Here is a 15,778-nt window from a genome sequence, read left to right as displayed (position 1 = left end):
GGACAGACCCACAGTAAAATCTGTCAGAGGGACACAGATGGGATTTGCCATTTCACAACCCCGCGCCAGTAACACAATGTCTGTGAACACAAAATGCCCACTGACATTCAGCGCTTTTATAATGTTAATCACACAATTATATAGCACCAAATTCACTGTGGCCCCCCTGTTTTGCACCCTGATACTTGTTCAGTAGTGGAGGAGGACCAGCGTTGTCTCTGCAGCCTGAGGAGAGAGAGAAAATGGCGCTGAGTAGTGTGCTGGCTGACTGAGGAGGAATCTCCACTCTTCAATGGTGTGTTTCTCCTCAGCTTTTATTAGGTCATTTTTTATACTGGTGGGGGTAGGACTGTGCCTCAGCAACTTATGCCTCTTATTTATGCCAGTTTCCATAGGTTTCATGCTGCCCAGGGCGCCCGGCGCCCCCCCCCCCGCGCCCTGCAGTGCCTGTGTATGTGTGGGCAACATGGCACGCTGCACTCCCACCAGCCGCACGGTACCTTTAGCCGTCACTTTCTTGATTGAAGATCTGTCTTCTAACACTCACCTGTCTTCTGACTTCTGGCTCTGTGAGGGGGGTGACGACGTGCTGTGGGAGTGAGCATCTAGGCACGGCTCCCTTCAGGAGAAAATGGTGTCCTGTCAGCCAGAAGCAGAGCCATGAAACTCTTTAGGAAATTGGTTCCTACTTCTGCCCCCTCAGTCCTACAAAGCAGGGAGTCTGATGCCAGCAGATCTCCCTGAAAATAAAAAACCTAACATAAGTCTTTTCAGGGAAACTCAGTAGAGCTCCTCAGAGTGCATCCAGTCGACCTGGGCACATTTCTAAAACTGAGGTCTGGAGGAGGGGCATAGAGGGAGGAGCCAGTTCACACCCAATGAAAAGTCTTTAGAGTGCCCATGTCTCCTGCGGATCCCGTCTATACCCCATGGTCTTGGTGTCGTCCCCAGCATCCACTAGGACGTATGAGAAAATAAGAGGTTGTATTGCTGAATACCTTTTAGGATCACTATAAAGACACTGTCCGGAGAAAGTACCTGTGATCACAATCAGGCTCACTATAAAGAGCTGAATATTTATAAAGAAAGTTGTTTATGCCTGGTATGTACAAATTATTCAAGGGACACCGTATCTGATAGCTCCCAGCAAAAAATATGTTTAAATACTAATTTCAATAATATTTATAGGTTCCATTACCCTATAACCACTCTAGGTGGACCACTCAACTTTTCAAATTTTATTTATTATATATGGGATATGGATGTCCCCATTCATGAAGGATTTCCTTCCTTGTTCGTTTTGGTTTGTATCTCCTCCTGCTCCCCTTTTTATGTAAACACCATTAGTTTATGAAGCCTTAATATATTATCGGACCAACCTTTTATTATGTACTTTTTAATAAAAAAAAGTTTGGTATCATGTCTAATTAGGCCATTGGCCATTCTTTTTGGGTGAATTTCTGGTGTAAGGGTATACTTACAGGTGACGTCATATACAAAAACCCACACCTTGGAGGAACATTCATTGAATATACACGAAAAAGTGAATTCAAGTATCTTATAACACTATACACTAAGCGCAATTGTTTTTTTCTTGTATGTATTGTTTTTTGGGAGTCCGCTAACAGGCTCTCTCCAAATTGCTGCTGGTGACCTGAGTGCAAGTTTAGAGACATTTCGTGTACTTATTTATATGTAGATATATATATATATATATATATATATATACAGGTTGAGTATCCCATATCCAAATATTCCGAAATATGGAATATTCCGAAATACGGAATTTTTTGAGCGAGAGTGAGATAGTGAAACCTTTGTTTTCTGATGTTTCACTGTACACAAACTTTGTTTAATACACAAAGTTATTAAACATATTGTATTAAATGACCTTCAGGCTGTATGTTTAAGGTATATATGAAACATAAATAAATTGTGTGAATGTACACACACATTGTTTAATGCACAAAGTTATTAAAAATATTGGCTAAAATAACCTTCAGGCTGTGTGTATAAGGTGTATATGAGACATAAATGCATTCTGTGCTTAGACTTAGGTACCATCGCCATGATATCACATTATGGTATGCAATTATTCCAAAATACGGAAATATCCGATATCCAAAATACCTCTGGTCCCAAGCATTTTAGATAAGGGATACTCAACCTGTATATATATATATATATATATATATATATTTGATAAAATGGTCACATGTAAATAAAAAAACACTATAGGCATTTGAAGAAGTGAAATACATTGCAATTTTAGAAAAATATTAAGTAAAATATTGCAGAAAAAATCATGACAGGACCCTTCAGATGCGCCTCGCTGCCTGTACCAAGTGATCGCAGATTGTTTGGGTCTCACTGGACCTGGGCAAATAGGGGATTACCTCCTACAGTCAGTAACCGACCGATTACTGACTCTACCCACTGCACAGTGGGCGGGTATTTTGATGCCACCACCAGGGACGGATTGGGAACAAAAAGCGGTCCTGGAAAAATTTGTACTAGTGGCCCCACATGGGCAGCACCAGAGGTGTAAGGTCTAGCCATGGGCCATGGCAGCAGCACCCTCCCCCCAAGACTTTCAAGATAGTGGGCTTGTCCAGCATCAAGGGAGAAGTAAAATTAAATATTATGAGCACATTATATGATACATCTTCAGAATTTAGGAAACTATATAATTCTTTAGAAAGATATATTTTCTTGCTTATTACACCAACCGCGTATCCCAATCACTATTCACTCAATCTTATATGTCAGCCAAGCATGCAGACAGAGCATACACTAGATCATCTGCAATCACAGGCTAAGTGGCAAAGTAATTTTCATATATGCAAATTATTTTCCATCTTATTCATTATGTCTATTAAAAGGACCACTTATCCTCAAACAAAACAGGCCCCACTGGTGCGTCGATCCACCGGGAATCTTCCCTGTAAACCCTATGGCCAATCCGCCTATGGCCACCACCAGGTCCTATCACCGGCACCAGGAACCACTAATTTCAACTCAGGCTCCTACCACCAGCACCTGATACCGCTTGCCGCTGTGTATGCGTTAACATGCTGCTGTCACACCTCCTAATTGGTATTGGCTGTTTCCTACTGGTCACTCAACATGGACCAGGCCCTGCATGGTAGCTGGCAGAGGTTAGAGCTTGGAGATGCTGAACTAAACCCAGAACAGCAGGAGAAAGTGATTGCATTTGTTGCACTACTATTGGTTGAAAGATAAAGGCAGTTGTCTTGAAGGCAAGATGTTTATTGCTCAAATAGTACTTCAAGTATTGTGTAGAGGGTACAGCATACAGACGTTTATAGCAGTTTAACACTTCTTCATGTCACAGAATGTAAATCTCAAACCAGGTTCACAAGCCTTCTTTTTCTACTAATCTAACTCACAACACCACATTGGGTAGTTCCACCCTGTTGTTTTTACCCAATCCACTTAAGTGCATGTGACTTGCACTGCCAAGGCACGCTCACCTTTTACATGGTCCCCAATGGACAGAGAGGAGTGGTCACTCCTCTGTGTCTTAGCCTATCTGCGGTTTCAGTAACCGCCAGGTTCCGGCTAGCAAGTCTGAGTGGGGAAAAAATTCCTGTCCTGGAGGAGGCTGCAGGACAAGTTACTCAGGTTCCCTGGTAGGGGCTGACAAAACTAACAGCCCACGGAGGACTTCAGATTCCCCCCTAAACCACCAGGAAAAGGGTTAGTGCATTTCACATTTAATTACACACATTTCCATGTAAAATACATTGTAAAATACATATAACGTGGCTGGTGCACTGCAGCCAAGGATCTGCTTTCCTGCCTCAGTGCAACACATATTTTTTAAATAAGGTTTATACATTTTATGTTAATCACTTAGACATTTGCTCAGCGCTGGGCTCCCCTAACTCTGCTGTCTGGGACTGCAGGGAACTTTGACTGCAGGGGCCCTTGAAGCGCCACGCTTAGAACTTGAAGCACTGCACTGGGAGCTGGCTTTTCTGGTCCCCTCAGTGGGCAGCTCCGTGCACCCTCCTCTGGTGCAGTACACCAGGAGTTAAATCTACTTTTGGTCCGTCTGAACACTGAGGCCACAGGACTCAATTTGGCTGTGGGCGCTCCCACTGCCTCCAGCCCCCCTCAGCGCTCATGGATACAGGAAGCGGGATCTCCCTGTCCCCCCAAGCAGTGGCGTAAGTTTGTCCCCGACGCCCGGAGGCAAGATAAATATTGGTCCCCCCACCCCTATATTTAGACAAATATATATATATATATATATATATTATATATATAAGGCTCTTCTCTCCCCAATTACCAGAGGCAGAATGCAAATACAGTAGTGAGTGGAATCCGAGGCGAGCGCGGTCCCGCCTCTTCTAATCACACCACCTCCTCGCAGGGGCAAATGCAGGATTTTTATGTGTGTGATTATGTATGCAGTATATATACAGTACACACACACACACACACACACACACACACACACACACACACACACACCATACATGCATATGTCCCCCACATACATATGCACCACAGAAAATATAGGCTGCTGCAATCATTATAGCCCCCCCACCCCCAGCAAACATTGGCCTGTGTAGTCATCTATTGTAGACCCCACCGCTCCATATACATACTTACCCACCCATACCCCTCCCCAAGCAAATAATGGCACCTCTGCATGTGCCATACACAGTGTGGGCGCCGTCTTACCTGTGGTGCGGGAGCAGCAGTTCCCGTCACAGAGCCACCCGGTCCCGACAGGGAGGCGCTATTTCTGCCATTGTGGTTCTCGGTGCAGGAGAGTGACCTCAGCCCCGTGTCCCGGGCAGTGAGGGGGGGACGCGGTGCAGCTGTGCACCTGGGAGCCACACTCTGCCAGGCGGCGACTTCCCGGCACTGAGGTCCTGTCACTGCGCGCTGCCGCTTCGGCTTCCCCTGCTTAACGGATCGGCGGGTGGGCGGGCTGGCGGAGGGGAGTGTTTCTAGGTACTCAAAACACCCCCTCCCTGCTTGCGCGTATTCCGCCTCATACATGAGTGTGTCTCCCGCAGCAGCACCTCTTCTTGTAGGTGTTCTACAATCACTGCAGTGCAGCCACACTCACTGGGTGGAGGGGCTTACAGGCACGGAACTGGAGACGAAGGAGGTGAGGTGCCCCCTTGAGGCTAGGAGCCTGGCGGCAGCCGACTCCGTTGCCTCCCGGAGTTCTGCCACTGCCCCCAAGCATGTGGCCACTAACAGTCCTGCAGCCTGGGACAGTTGTCCTGCCTGCAGAGACTCTTTACCCACTCTATTGCCTAATTGCGGCCAGCAGCCAGCATGGAGTGGCAGCGCTTTAACCCGTGTAGTGCTGGGGTGCCTCAGTGGTAGGATGGACATCAGAAGTCCATCATCATATGATGGTTGGCTTCTGTGCAGCCGGTATGGTAGTATGGAAAGCCACTGGAAGTGATCGTGGATCCAGGAACTGCGGGTGTACGTTGATGAACAGGCAGCCGGTGCGATGTTACAGAGAGCCACTCTGGTACACTGGTGTCTAGTAGCGGATCCAGCAGCATTACCAGGCACCCGTAGCGTTGCTACCATACCCGCTGCACGTATATAAACGGGTTGTGTCTATGTTGCCTTCATGCAAAGGACCTGGACGTGACAAAACGAGTGGGCAGGAGAGAACTTCCGCCCTTACAGCTCTTAAATGTTTTCTTCGTTCTCCGTTCGTTTGGGGAAATTTTTATTTTCTATGCAGCATTGGACGCTCGCCACTCTTCGGCCTCAGTGTCTCGCTTCGCTCGCCACACTTTTCTATTCCAAATAGATTGTGATATGGACCCAGGGGGTTATGGGAAAGGTCCTCTGCATGAAGAGAAACTAGATGCTACCTATATAAATGGCCATCACCAGCGGCTGTCTTGCTGCATCAGATCTAATATCCACCATATATACATATACATCTTCGCCGTTGAGACTGACTGAGCTATTACTGAGAGTCCCCGACCGCTACAAACATTGGTGGTAACTATATTTGACTTATTTTTCATGTTTTGAATATTCATTTTTCAACTCCAGGGACTCTCACTTTCACATATGAATGTGCTATTTCGGATCTATTCCAATTCAGGTTAACACCTGATCAATATTGTTACAATTATTTTAACTGTGTGTTGTGTAAGTTTTTTGAATGTGGAATAAATTGGTTATTTTTTAAATTAAGTGTCTCTGTTATCAAGCACCGACCTGGTGTACATTCTATATTCTTTAGTTTTTGCTATAAGGAAGAGGTTGGCTATCTCCTCACCTGGTGGCAGCTGATATAGGTCTCTTATATATACCCACCAGCACAGTGCCAACAAACCTTATATTGTTTAACATACAGATGTGTCCTCTTACATCTTTGCTCTGTGCGCTACAAGTCGCGAAATGCGTGAGTGCAGTGTGACTTGGTAGTGCCGGGTGTCTTTTTTGTGTTTTTCCCCCGCAAAAATGTGTCTTAGATTCAAAGTCATGTAAGAGGATACACAAGCAGCTTCTGTTGATTAAAATGATATGTGGCATGGCTATATTCTGTGTGTGACTGTGACTGTATTTGTATACAAAATGCTATGATAGACTGTTTTCATGGAAAATACTGTAATGTGGCATTTCGGATGCAGATAGAGCTGCAATTACACACAGAATATAGGTATGCCGCATATAATTGTAATCAGTAGAAGCTGCTTGTGTGTTCTATTACATTACTTTGTGTCTAAGATGCATTTTCACGGGGAAAAAACGCCAAAAATACGCCTGGTGCTACCAAGTCCCACCATGGCGCGAGTTCAAGGGCTGTTTAGCGTGACTGCAGCAAGGATGTAAGAGGACACATCTGTATTGTAATAAAATTATAAATTTGCATTACTTTATGGAGTTATACAAATAGCGCAGCTGTGGATGTCAAGCAAACCCCAACTTTGTAATGCCTACCAGTGTATTTGATGTTATAAAGACTCAATAACTGAATATGAAATACCACCCATGAGCATATGAAATAAATGTCCTTTAACTACAGTACAGTGTATACTGTAATATTGTTATACCTGGTAATCTAATATATCCTCAAATGCCCAGATTATACTAAATCTTTACACCCAGTATCATTTGTCTAATCTTATGGAATATTCAGGAACACCTGTTGTCCGGATTTGAGGAGAAATAATTCCACACCGAAGAGGTGTCTTTTTTGTAGTTTGCCGAGGCACCACAATGGGCTTCTTCGTCCCAAGGAAAACAGGTGTCTCCCCCGGTGCCTGACTTAAACAAACCACATCACCGTCAGAATCCTCATCGTCAACTTCCTCCTCAGCTCCAGCAACACCCATATCCTCATCCTGGTGTACTTCAACACAGGGACGTGAAGTCAGGGGAGGCAGGGGAGGCAGTGCCTCCCCTGTCGTTAATGAGTAAAATAATACAAAGAAGATACTTATGACACATAAGTATCTTCTTTATTATTTTACCTATGTGAAAATCAGTTTGGGAGGCACCGATCGAGGTGCCTCCCGTAGTGATAAGGAAAGGTATGGGGAGCGGGGGGTGGGCGCGGGTGGGGCCTAGCAATGGGCAGGAAAAGCCCATTGAAATAACATGGGAAAGCGGCACCATTAGTGGTGCCGCTTTCCTACAGGGACGTGCTTTCATCCTATGAAAGCACGTCCCTGTGAGTGAAGGCACAGTGATTGGCCAGCGGATCCGTCACTGGATCCGCTGTCAATCACTGTGTGGGCGTCGGTACCTGCGGAGGTGCGGGCGGCGGAGATGCGGGATGCGGCGGGCCGGGCGGCGGAGGTGCTGGCGGCAGAGAGGCGAGCGGCGGTAGCGGTGGCGGGACGCGGCATTCAGACCCCTTGTGCAGAGTTTGGCAGCGGAAGCGGTACCCATTTCAAAAATGGCGCCTCAGCGTTATTTTTGAAATTCAAGATGGCCGCCGCGAGCCAATCATGGCTCGCCGCGTCATCGCCCCGCCCCCTCCCGCTGACTTATATAAGTCAGCGCGAGGCAGCGGCTGTCAGTCCGACGGCGGAGGAGGAGCGGAGAAGAGCTCCTGAAGACGCCGTGGAAGTCCTGGATGGGCGGCGGCTATGCAAAAGAGCTTAGCAGCCGCCGCCCACCAGGTGAAGATGCTGGAAGTCCTGGGAAGGCGGCGGCCATGCAAAAGAGCTTAAAGGCCGCCGCCTCCCAGGTGAAGACGTCGTGGAAGTCCTGGATGTGCGGCGGCTATGCAAAAGAGCTTAGCAGCCGCCGCACACCAGGTGAAGACGCCGGAGGAAGACCCCAGAAGCCCTGGGGAGGTGGCGCCCCCCCCAGGTGAAGACGCCGGAAGCCCTGGGAAGGCGGCGGCCATGCAAAAGAGCTTAAAGGCCGCCGCCCCCAGGTGAAGACCCAGTTTAATAAAGGATTTTTTAAAGAATGTGTCTTGTTTTTTTTTCAATATTTTCTTTACAGGTGGACTACAGGTGCCAGCGGGCCCTTTATGTCCGGGCATGCTGGCACTTGTGGTTCTCCAAGTGCCAGCATGCTGGGGCAGGCTTGCTGGGACCTGTAGGCCACCTGTAAAGAACAATATTATTATTCTTTGCAGGTGGACTACAGGTGCCAGCGGGCCCTTTATGTCCGGGCATACTGGCACTTGTGGTTCTCCAAGTGCCAGCATGCTGGGGCAGGCTTGCTGGGATCTGTAGGCCACCTGTAAAGAACAGTATTAGCATACAATGAACCCCGCACCCATCGCCACCAGGGGTGCGGGGCATAGCACTGGGCTATCAGCCCAGTGCTGGTTGTTGCTCGGGAGGGGGGACCCCATTTAGATTTTTTGGGGGCCCCACTTTCCGAGGAATTCCAGCCCTGGGCTGACTGGTTTGGGGGGTGTTTAATGGCATGGCAGGGGGACCCCACACTGAGTGTCTCCCCTGCTATGGCATTATCCCCCCCGGCTGGTTCTGCCTGGTGCTGGTTGTAGTGGGGGGGGGGGACTGCACTTTTTTTTTCCGGGGGGGGGGGGGGGGGGGTGTTTAGCTGCAGTGCCTCCCCAGGCCCGGATCTCACCGCACGTCACTGCTTCAACAGTGACATCTTCAATTTGAATATCAGGAACTGGACTGTGGGTGCCCCTTCCAGCACTTGCAGGGGGCGTGCATATGGTGGAAAGAGCCACCTCTTCCCGTCCAGTGTTGGGAAGGTCAGGCATCGCAAACGCCAACACACTTGGACTCTCCTTGGGGATTTGTGATACCATCTCAGAACGCACAGTTCTTTTCTGTGCTCTTTCCAGCTTAACTCTTTTAATTTTTCTAGCGGGAAGATGAGGGCTTCCATCGTCATGTGAAGCTGAACCACTAACCATGAACATAGGTCAGGGCCTCAGCCGCTCCTTGCCACTCCGTGTCGTAAATGGCATATTGGCAAGTTTACGTTTCTCCTCAGACGATTTAAAAAACTTTTTGGTTCTTTTTACTGAACTTTGGCTTTTTGGATTTTACACGCCCGCTACTATCACATTGAACATCAGCCTTGGCAAACGACGTCGATGGCATTTCATCGTCTATGTCATGGCTAGTGGCAGCAGCTTCAGCACTAGGAGGAAGTGGTTCTTCTTGATCTTTCCCTATTTTCTCCTCAAAATTTTTGTTCTTCATTATTTTTTGGGAGTTATATGAGACAATATGCGTCACAGGAATGACTGGAATTACTGATGACACAGGACACTACCACTGCTCTGATGCAGCCCAACACGTTGCTATAATTGTTATACTGCAGCAGTGGATATATAACAGCAGTGTATATCATCACTGGAATTACTGATGACACAGGACACTAACACTGGTCTGATGCAGCCCAACAGGTTCTTATAATTGTTATACTGCAGCAGTGGATATATAGCAGCAGCGTATATCGTCACTGGAATTACTGATGACACAGGACACTACCACTGGTCTGATGCAGCCCAACAGGTTGTTATAATTGTTATACTGCAGCAGTGGATATATAGCAGCAGCGCATATTGTCACTGGAATTACTGATGACACAGGACACTACCACTGGTCTGCACAACACAGCACCACTTTATACAGCTACACTGGATATATGGCAGCAGAGAACACCAACACTGTGAATGGCTGGACTGATACAGCACAATACACTGACTACACTGGACTGGTCTTCACAACACAGCACCACTTTACAGCTACACTGGATATATCTGCCTGGACTGATACAGCACAATACACTGACTACACTGGACTGGTCTGCACAACACAGCACCACTTTACAGCTACACTGGATATATGGCAGCAGAGAACACCAACACTGTGACTGCCTGGACTGATACAGCACAATACACTGAGTGACTACACTGGACTGGACTGAGCAGCACATCACTTGCCACCCCACTTTCCCGCCCCAACACACAGTCACTGTACACTGAGGACACGTCCTCTCTATACACTCTCAGAGACTGGAGTGAAAATGGCGGGGACGCGCGTCTCTTTATATGGAATCCAAGTCCCGCGAGAATCCGACAGCGGGATGATGACGTTTTGCCGCGTTCGGGTTTCCGAGTCAAGAGGGAAAATCCGAGCCTGGCTCGGATCCGGACTCGGAAGGCAAAGTTCGGTAGGGTTCGGTTCTCTGAGAACCGAACCCTTTCATCTCTAGTAGAAACCTGGTGGTGGCAGCAAGTTTCCCGCCCACTGCACAGTGGGGGGAGTCAGAAACAGAGGATTCCCTTTCACCGTCAGTAACTGTCTAACAACCCAGGACCAGTGGGACCAAACAAATCTGTGATTGCTATGCACAGTGAGATGCATCTGGTTACAATCACTTGCACAGTAAAACCCACTTCTATTGATCACCTTTTTTAGCTTGGTCTCTTTTCTGTATGCCATGTTCTGACTGGCCCCTAGAAAATGCTTTTTTGCATTGGTCTGAAGTCTGATTTAACTTTCGGCTCCTCAATGCTTCAGCTCTGTTCTCAGACGGTGCTCTTTCATTTTTATTTTGATGCCCAATTGTTCTGAAGTTTGTGAAGACAGCAGGATTGCTTCCAAAAGCACTGAATGCGTCAAATGAGTAACCTAATTTAAATAAATAAATAAATAAATTAAAAAAGCAAGCAATTTTATAGTATTACATAGCATTTGAATAGAGTATGATTAAAATGTAGAAACATTAACTGACAGAAAAGAGGCCAGCTCAGTAAACTTTGAGTACTTTTCCATAAGGTGGGTACAATACTAAAATGAGTACAATAAACCCTTCCCATAATTTATAACAATAGAGTAACCTCCAATAACCTATCGAAGGCAAGTAAAAACACTTGTTAAACTGCACATGTGAAATTTGTATTTGACATGTGTACCCACTGGTATTGTCGAAAGCAAAACAAATGCAAATGGGTATTAAGTCTAAATAGCAAAAACAAAGACATCCTTTCACTGTAGGCTTGGGCATTGTTTATAATATGGCTATTATATACTTTATATACCCAGAAGAGACGGGAGAGATGCTGCTAAAATACACCGCTAAGGATAAGTGTGACTCATTCTAAACACTGCATGTATTCAAATGGGGCGGGGATCTCAAAGAAAAGTAAGGTTAATATTGGATTGCTTAACTCCACATGCACAGGATCTGTATTGCGTTGTTGAACACAGTGCCACCTAACCCGCAGCCTGATTGAGGCAGCAACGGAGAGCGTTCTCGAAAATGGTGAGGTATCAGCCCTATTGTTGAAGCATGCCGAGGCCAATTTCTAAGTCTTTCAAAGCAACTTCACTGGCATAGTTAGCAAGAAACCACCACCATCTTGAGCTACCTGAACGATAGGCACATGACAGATGGTAACACAAATAATCCGATGATGCTGAATTTTCGGATGCCGCAGCAGATAAAAGAAACAGGCAGGAGGCGTCTATTTACACAAGATACCTTCAGCGGCTTCATCCAAATATTACTGCAGATCTATACAGATTCAGTAGTTAATGCTTTGTTGCTAGGACTGCGGGGCAGTCTAAGTGTTTTGTTTCCTGTGCTTATGGAATAGTCTAGCACCACAGTAGTATTACATTGTGAAGGACTGGCCCATCAGAGAGGTGTTTGTCCCCGAAAACCACAATATCAAGTATGCACCTTTAGTGAAACCTGAAATGGTGCTTCTCCTTCATGCCACATTACTTTAGACATCATGAAAAAAATTGTAAAAGATTTGGACTAAAATGATGTAGGTTTTCTTTCCAAGATTGATAGATGACAATTGAATGAAGGTATATTTGAAGGCTCTCAAAATAGATGGAACCATAACTTCGCTAAATTAGTTGCATGGAAATCCTTTGGATGATCTGTGGATGGTGGAGTTTTTGGAAATAAAAAGCAAAAAACTATAAAAGCTAATAGCGGAATTACTCAGTAACTACGTACATTTCTTACATTCGCACCTGGGCTCCTTTCCGGATAGCGGGCCTAATTTAGATGTGGTTGGAGACTGCATAGCTGCTGCTTATTTGGAAGCAGCAGTGAGGCACTAGTATGGTAATGCAGAAGGAGGCACTTGGTATAAGCAGATACCTCCTGCATGCATTAGTGATCCGTGCTGCATCCTAGGATGCAGCATTGTATAGCCTGTGACACCATCGCCTGACTGCGTGACCTATGGGCTCACACAAATCAGCCGTCTCAATCCTACAAAGAGACCTCGTTGCACACCTCCGTTTTGGGAAATGGCAGCAGTCAGACTGGAGCAACTGGAGCAAGGGTGATGGGAACAAGTGATTATGGGATCATTATTGCTGGTTCTTGATAAGGGAGGACCACACTACTCATAAGTCCAAAAAATAACTGAAAGCAATATATTTTCTGAATTCATCCACCCACCTTTTGTGAGGATTTTTTTAAATTTTTTTTTTTATATAAGTGTGTCTTAAACATGCTTTTTGTTATCAAATGTTCCAGTATTATCCCTGCTTTAAACCATACAACTAATTTACACTAGTAAAATAATTACATTTTTAAAATAAAAATTAAACAAGACTATAAAAATATCCTAGAAAGAACGTATTTTAGAAATATCGCAAATTATAGTTGTTTGTTAAACTTATTAACATAACTATACCAGGGTCAATATAGTTAAATTATAGTACATAAAAATTAGTTTAAGTCACAGGTTGAACTCGATGGACAATTTTGTCTTTTTTCAACCTTATTAACTATGTTACTATGTGACATGTTATGAACTGTTTACTGCCAAATTCATGTTCTGCGTGTAAGAGTTAGGCAAAATAACCTTATTGCTGCTGTTGGACACAGCTGTTGTGCAAAAATATATAAAAGCCACAGGCGGTGTCTTGTATGAAAAGATTCCCGCATGTGATTTTTTAATCCACTGCTGCATCGGATCCCCATCGGGCAGCCATCTGCCATCTGAGTAAGACCAAGGCACATCGTAAATCTTCTGCCGGGTCCAGGGAATATGCATTGGAAGAAGTAGACCCTGGCCTCGACACCTCCCCCCCATTTTGTAAACCTGTCCCAGTCATGTCAAACATGGTGCTGCTTAGAGGGCACTGCCAGCAATCGCTCAGAACCCATTCTGCACATGCACAGTAGGGGTCCTACGCATGCACTGTCCAGCCACCATCGAAGTTGTACGCGAACCGCTTTTGAGTGGGAACTTTGCCTCCCACATTAAGGGGTCAAGCAGTAATAACCCTTTTCTCTGGCCATGTTTGCCTTTTTTTCTGCTAAGGAGTTATCACCCCTTTGTCTTATTTAATAAGAGGCATACTGTATATAAATCCCTGATCCCACCGCATGGCTATGCTAAGGTTTGTGGGGCCCCTAGGGCAACTAACTCTTTGGTGACCTAACTAATAAAATTTTCAATATGATATGCTGACGATGTTATTAAAAACTGTAATTACATAACCACAAATGTGTTAAACACACTGTAGTGCTACCAATTTCACATTTTTCCACACTTACAGTATGCCACAGTGGCCCAGAGCTCATGTGCGAAAGCATCTAGGCAACCACCCATTGGTATTATAGCTCTAACCCTAATCCTAACTAACCCCATGTTTATTAACTCTCCTATGTTTCTTTTTTTCCAATTAATATTCAGGTCCTGTTTTGTCATGTGATTTCATAAGCTTCTCATTACCATCACTTTAAATTACTACTCTTCATACAGCAACTGACCACCAGACACAATGGGAAAGTGCAGCATATCAGACAGCTAAACTGTTTCCCTTCTCATATCATCTTAATGGGTTTAGAGCTTCTGCTGATATCAGATTTACTGTAACACAATCATACACAAAGAAGTGAATCACAGTAGTCTGATAAAACGACACAGAAGGCAGATCAGTTATAACCTTGATATTGTCCAAAGAGCAGGTATAACCAATTTTTTAGAAAACAGTTGAAACTAGAAACCATAAAATGCAGCAACCAGAGCAATTGTTGCTATGTTAGCAAAAAGAGGTATCACTGACAACGCAATCATTTATTTAAAGTGCAAAAAAAGCCTAAAGAACATGGCAATGGCAAATGCAAAGGAAAGACTGCTTGCAAATGTTGCACATAACTGCAAAGTATGTCAATGAAGGCTCATCTCACTGTAGAGTACCACAGGGGGGATAAATAACCCTGGGGAGCTAACAAATTTAGAGGGTTACAGATTATTTGTCAACATTTAAACAGTATGGAGAAAATCTACTAAATACACAGTTCATAAATATGGGCAGAATACCTGAAATTATGTGACTAACAAAAAAATAGATTAAAAATAAAAATTAATAAAAATAATAAAGATTGAAACTGGGTTCATAAAACGTGATCAGTATATTAATAACATGCACTCCCATTTTACTGTCGCCATTCACTTACCCTGTGCTCTTTTGTAGTAAGTGCTGCCTCTGAAAGGATTATGGCTTCTCTGAGCTCCACTTCGTCCTTGACTGTGGCTGCCTGCAATGGACATAAACACTAGAAACCAGTTTGATTTTCTTTCAATAGGACGCAGAGAAGTGACATTCCATTAGAGTCATTGAAATACCAGATTCATAAATGCAACATTTTCTTGGGTTCAAGTTCCAAATAAAAAATATTTGTTGGATTTTTTAAAAAAAGTCAGGGCCTACATCAATTTAACATTAACCACTTAACTATTTGATTTCCCAAAAATGGCTCAGCAATTTTTGGGGTGAATTAGGTGAAGAACATGTATTTAAAAATTACATTTTCCAAACATCAGAAAATCGGTTGGCACCAAAGGAACATAGGGAACATTGCGACTTTCATTTTAACAGCCAAGCAGCCACCGGGTACACACCATTTGGAGCTGGTGTGTGTGTGTGTGTGTGTGTGTGTGTGTGTGTGTGTGTGTGTGTGTGTGTGTCAATTATCTGTTTTAATTACTTTCACTTGCAGCTGCCCCACTTTTTGAAGCCCAGCATCACCTGACCTACCTTCCAAATGGCTACATGGTTTCAAACTCACACTCCCATGGCCTGCTATCAACGGTGAAGGAACATCAGGGATGCTGTAGTGAGGATCAATATCTCGGAATTCAAACGGACAGCACATGAATACTACCTACCCGTAAAGCAGGGTGTTACAGATGCATAAATTGTGCAACTTGTAGCCATTTGGACACTGGGACGTCCTTTAGACATCCACATAGCGGCAAGTATATTCCCATTAGGCATGCGGTGACATGCACAACTGCATATGTAATCTATATTATCAG

The 15,778-nt window shown here is 44.8% G+C and overlaps 1 protein-coding gene across 12 annotated transcripts in view; it reads right to left on the bottom strand.

Moving 5' to 3' along the window:
* The window catches only part of LOC134927833 (NFX1-type zinc finger-containing protein 1-like), a 585,162-nt gene that overhangs the window by 252,886 nt on the left and 316,498 nt on the right, over positions 1–15,778 (bottom strand). For all 12 annotated transcript variants that reach the window (XM_063922818.1, XM_063922822.1, XM_063922829.1 and 9 more), the window contains 2 exons: positions 14,917–14,997; positions 10,887–11,108 (listed from right to left, as the gene is read on the bottom strand). In XM_063922818.1, coding sequence (XP_063778888.1) covers positions 10,887–11,108; positions 14,917–14,997 — 303 coding nt within the window. The remainder of the gene's footprint in view (positions 1–10,886; positions 11,109–14,916; positions 14,998–15,778) is intronic.

This window comes from Pseudophryne corroboree, chromosome 5 (assembly GCF_028390025.1).
Source record: "Pseudophryne corroboree isolate aPseCor3 chromosome 5, aPseCor3.hap2, whole genome shotgun sequence".
Taxonomy (NCBI): Eukaryota; Metazoa; Chordata; class Amphibia; order Anura; family Myobatrachidae; genus Pseudophryne; species Pseudophryne corroboree.
The sequence above is the reverse complement of the archived record's forward strand: the minus strand, read 5'-3'. Positions and strand labels throughout refer to the sequence as shown.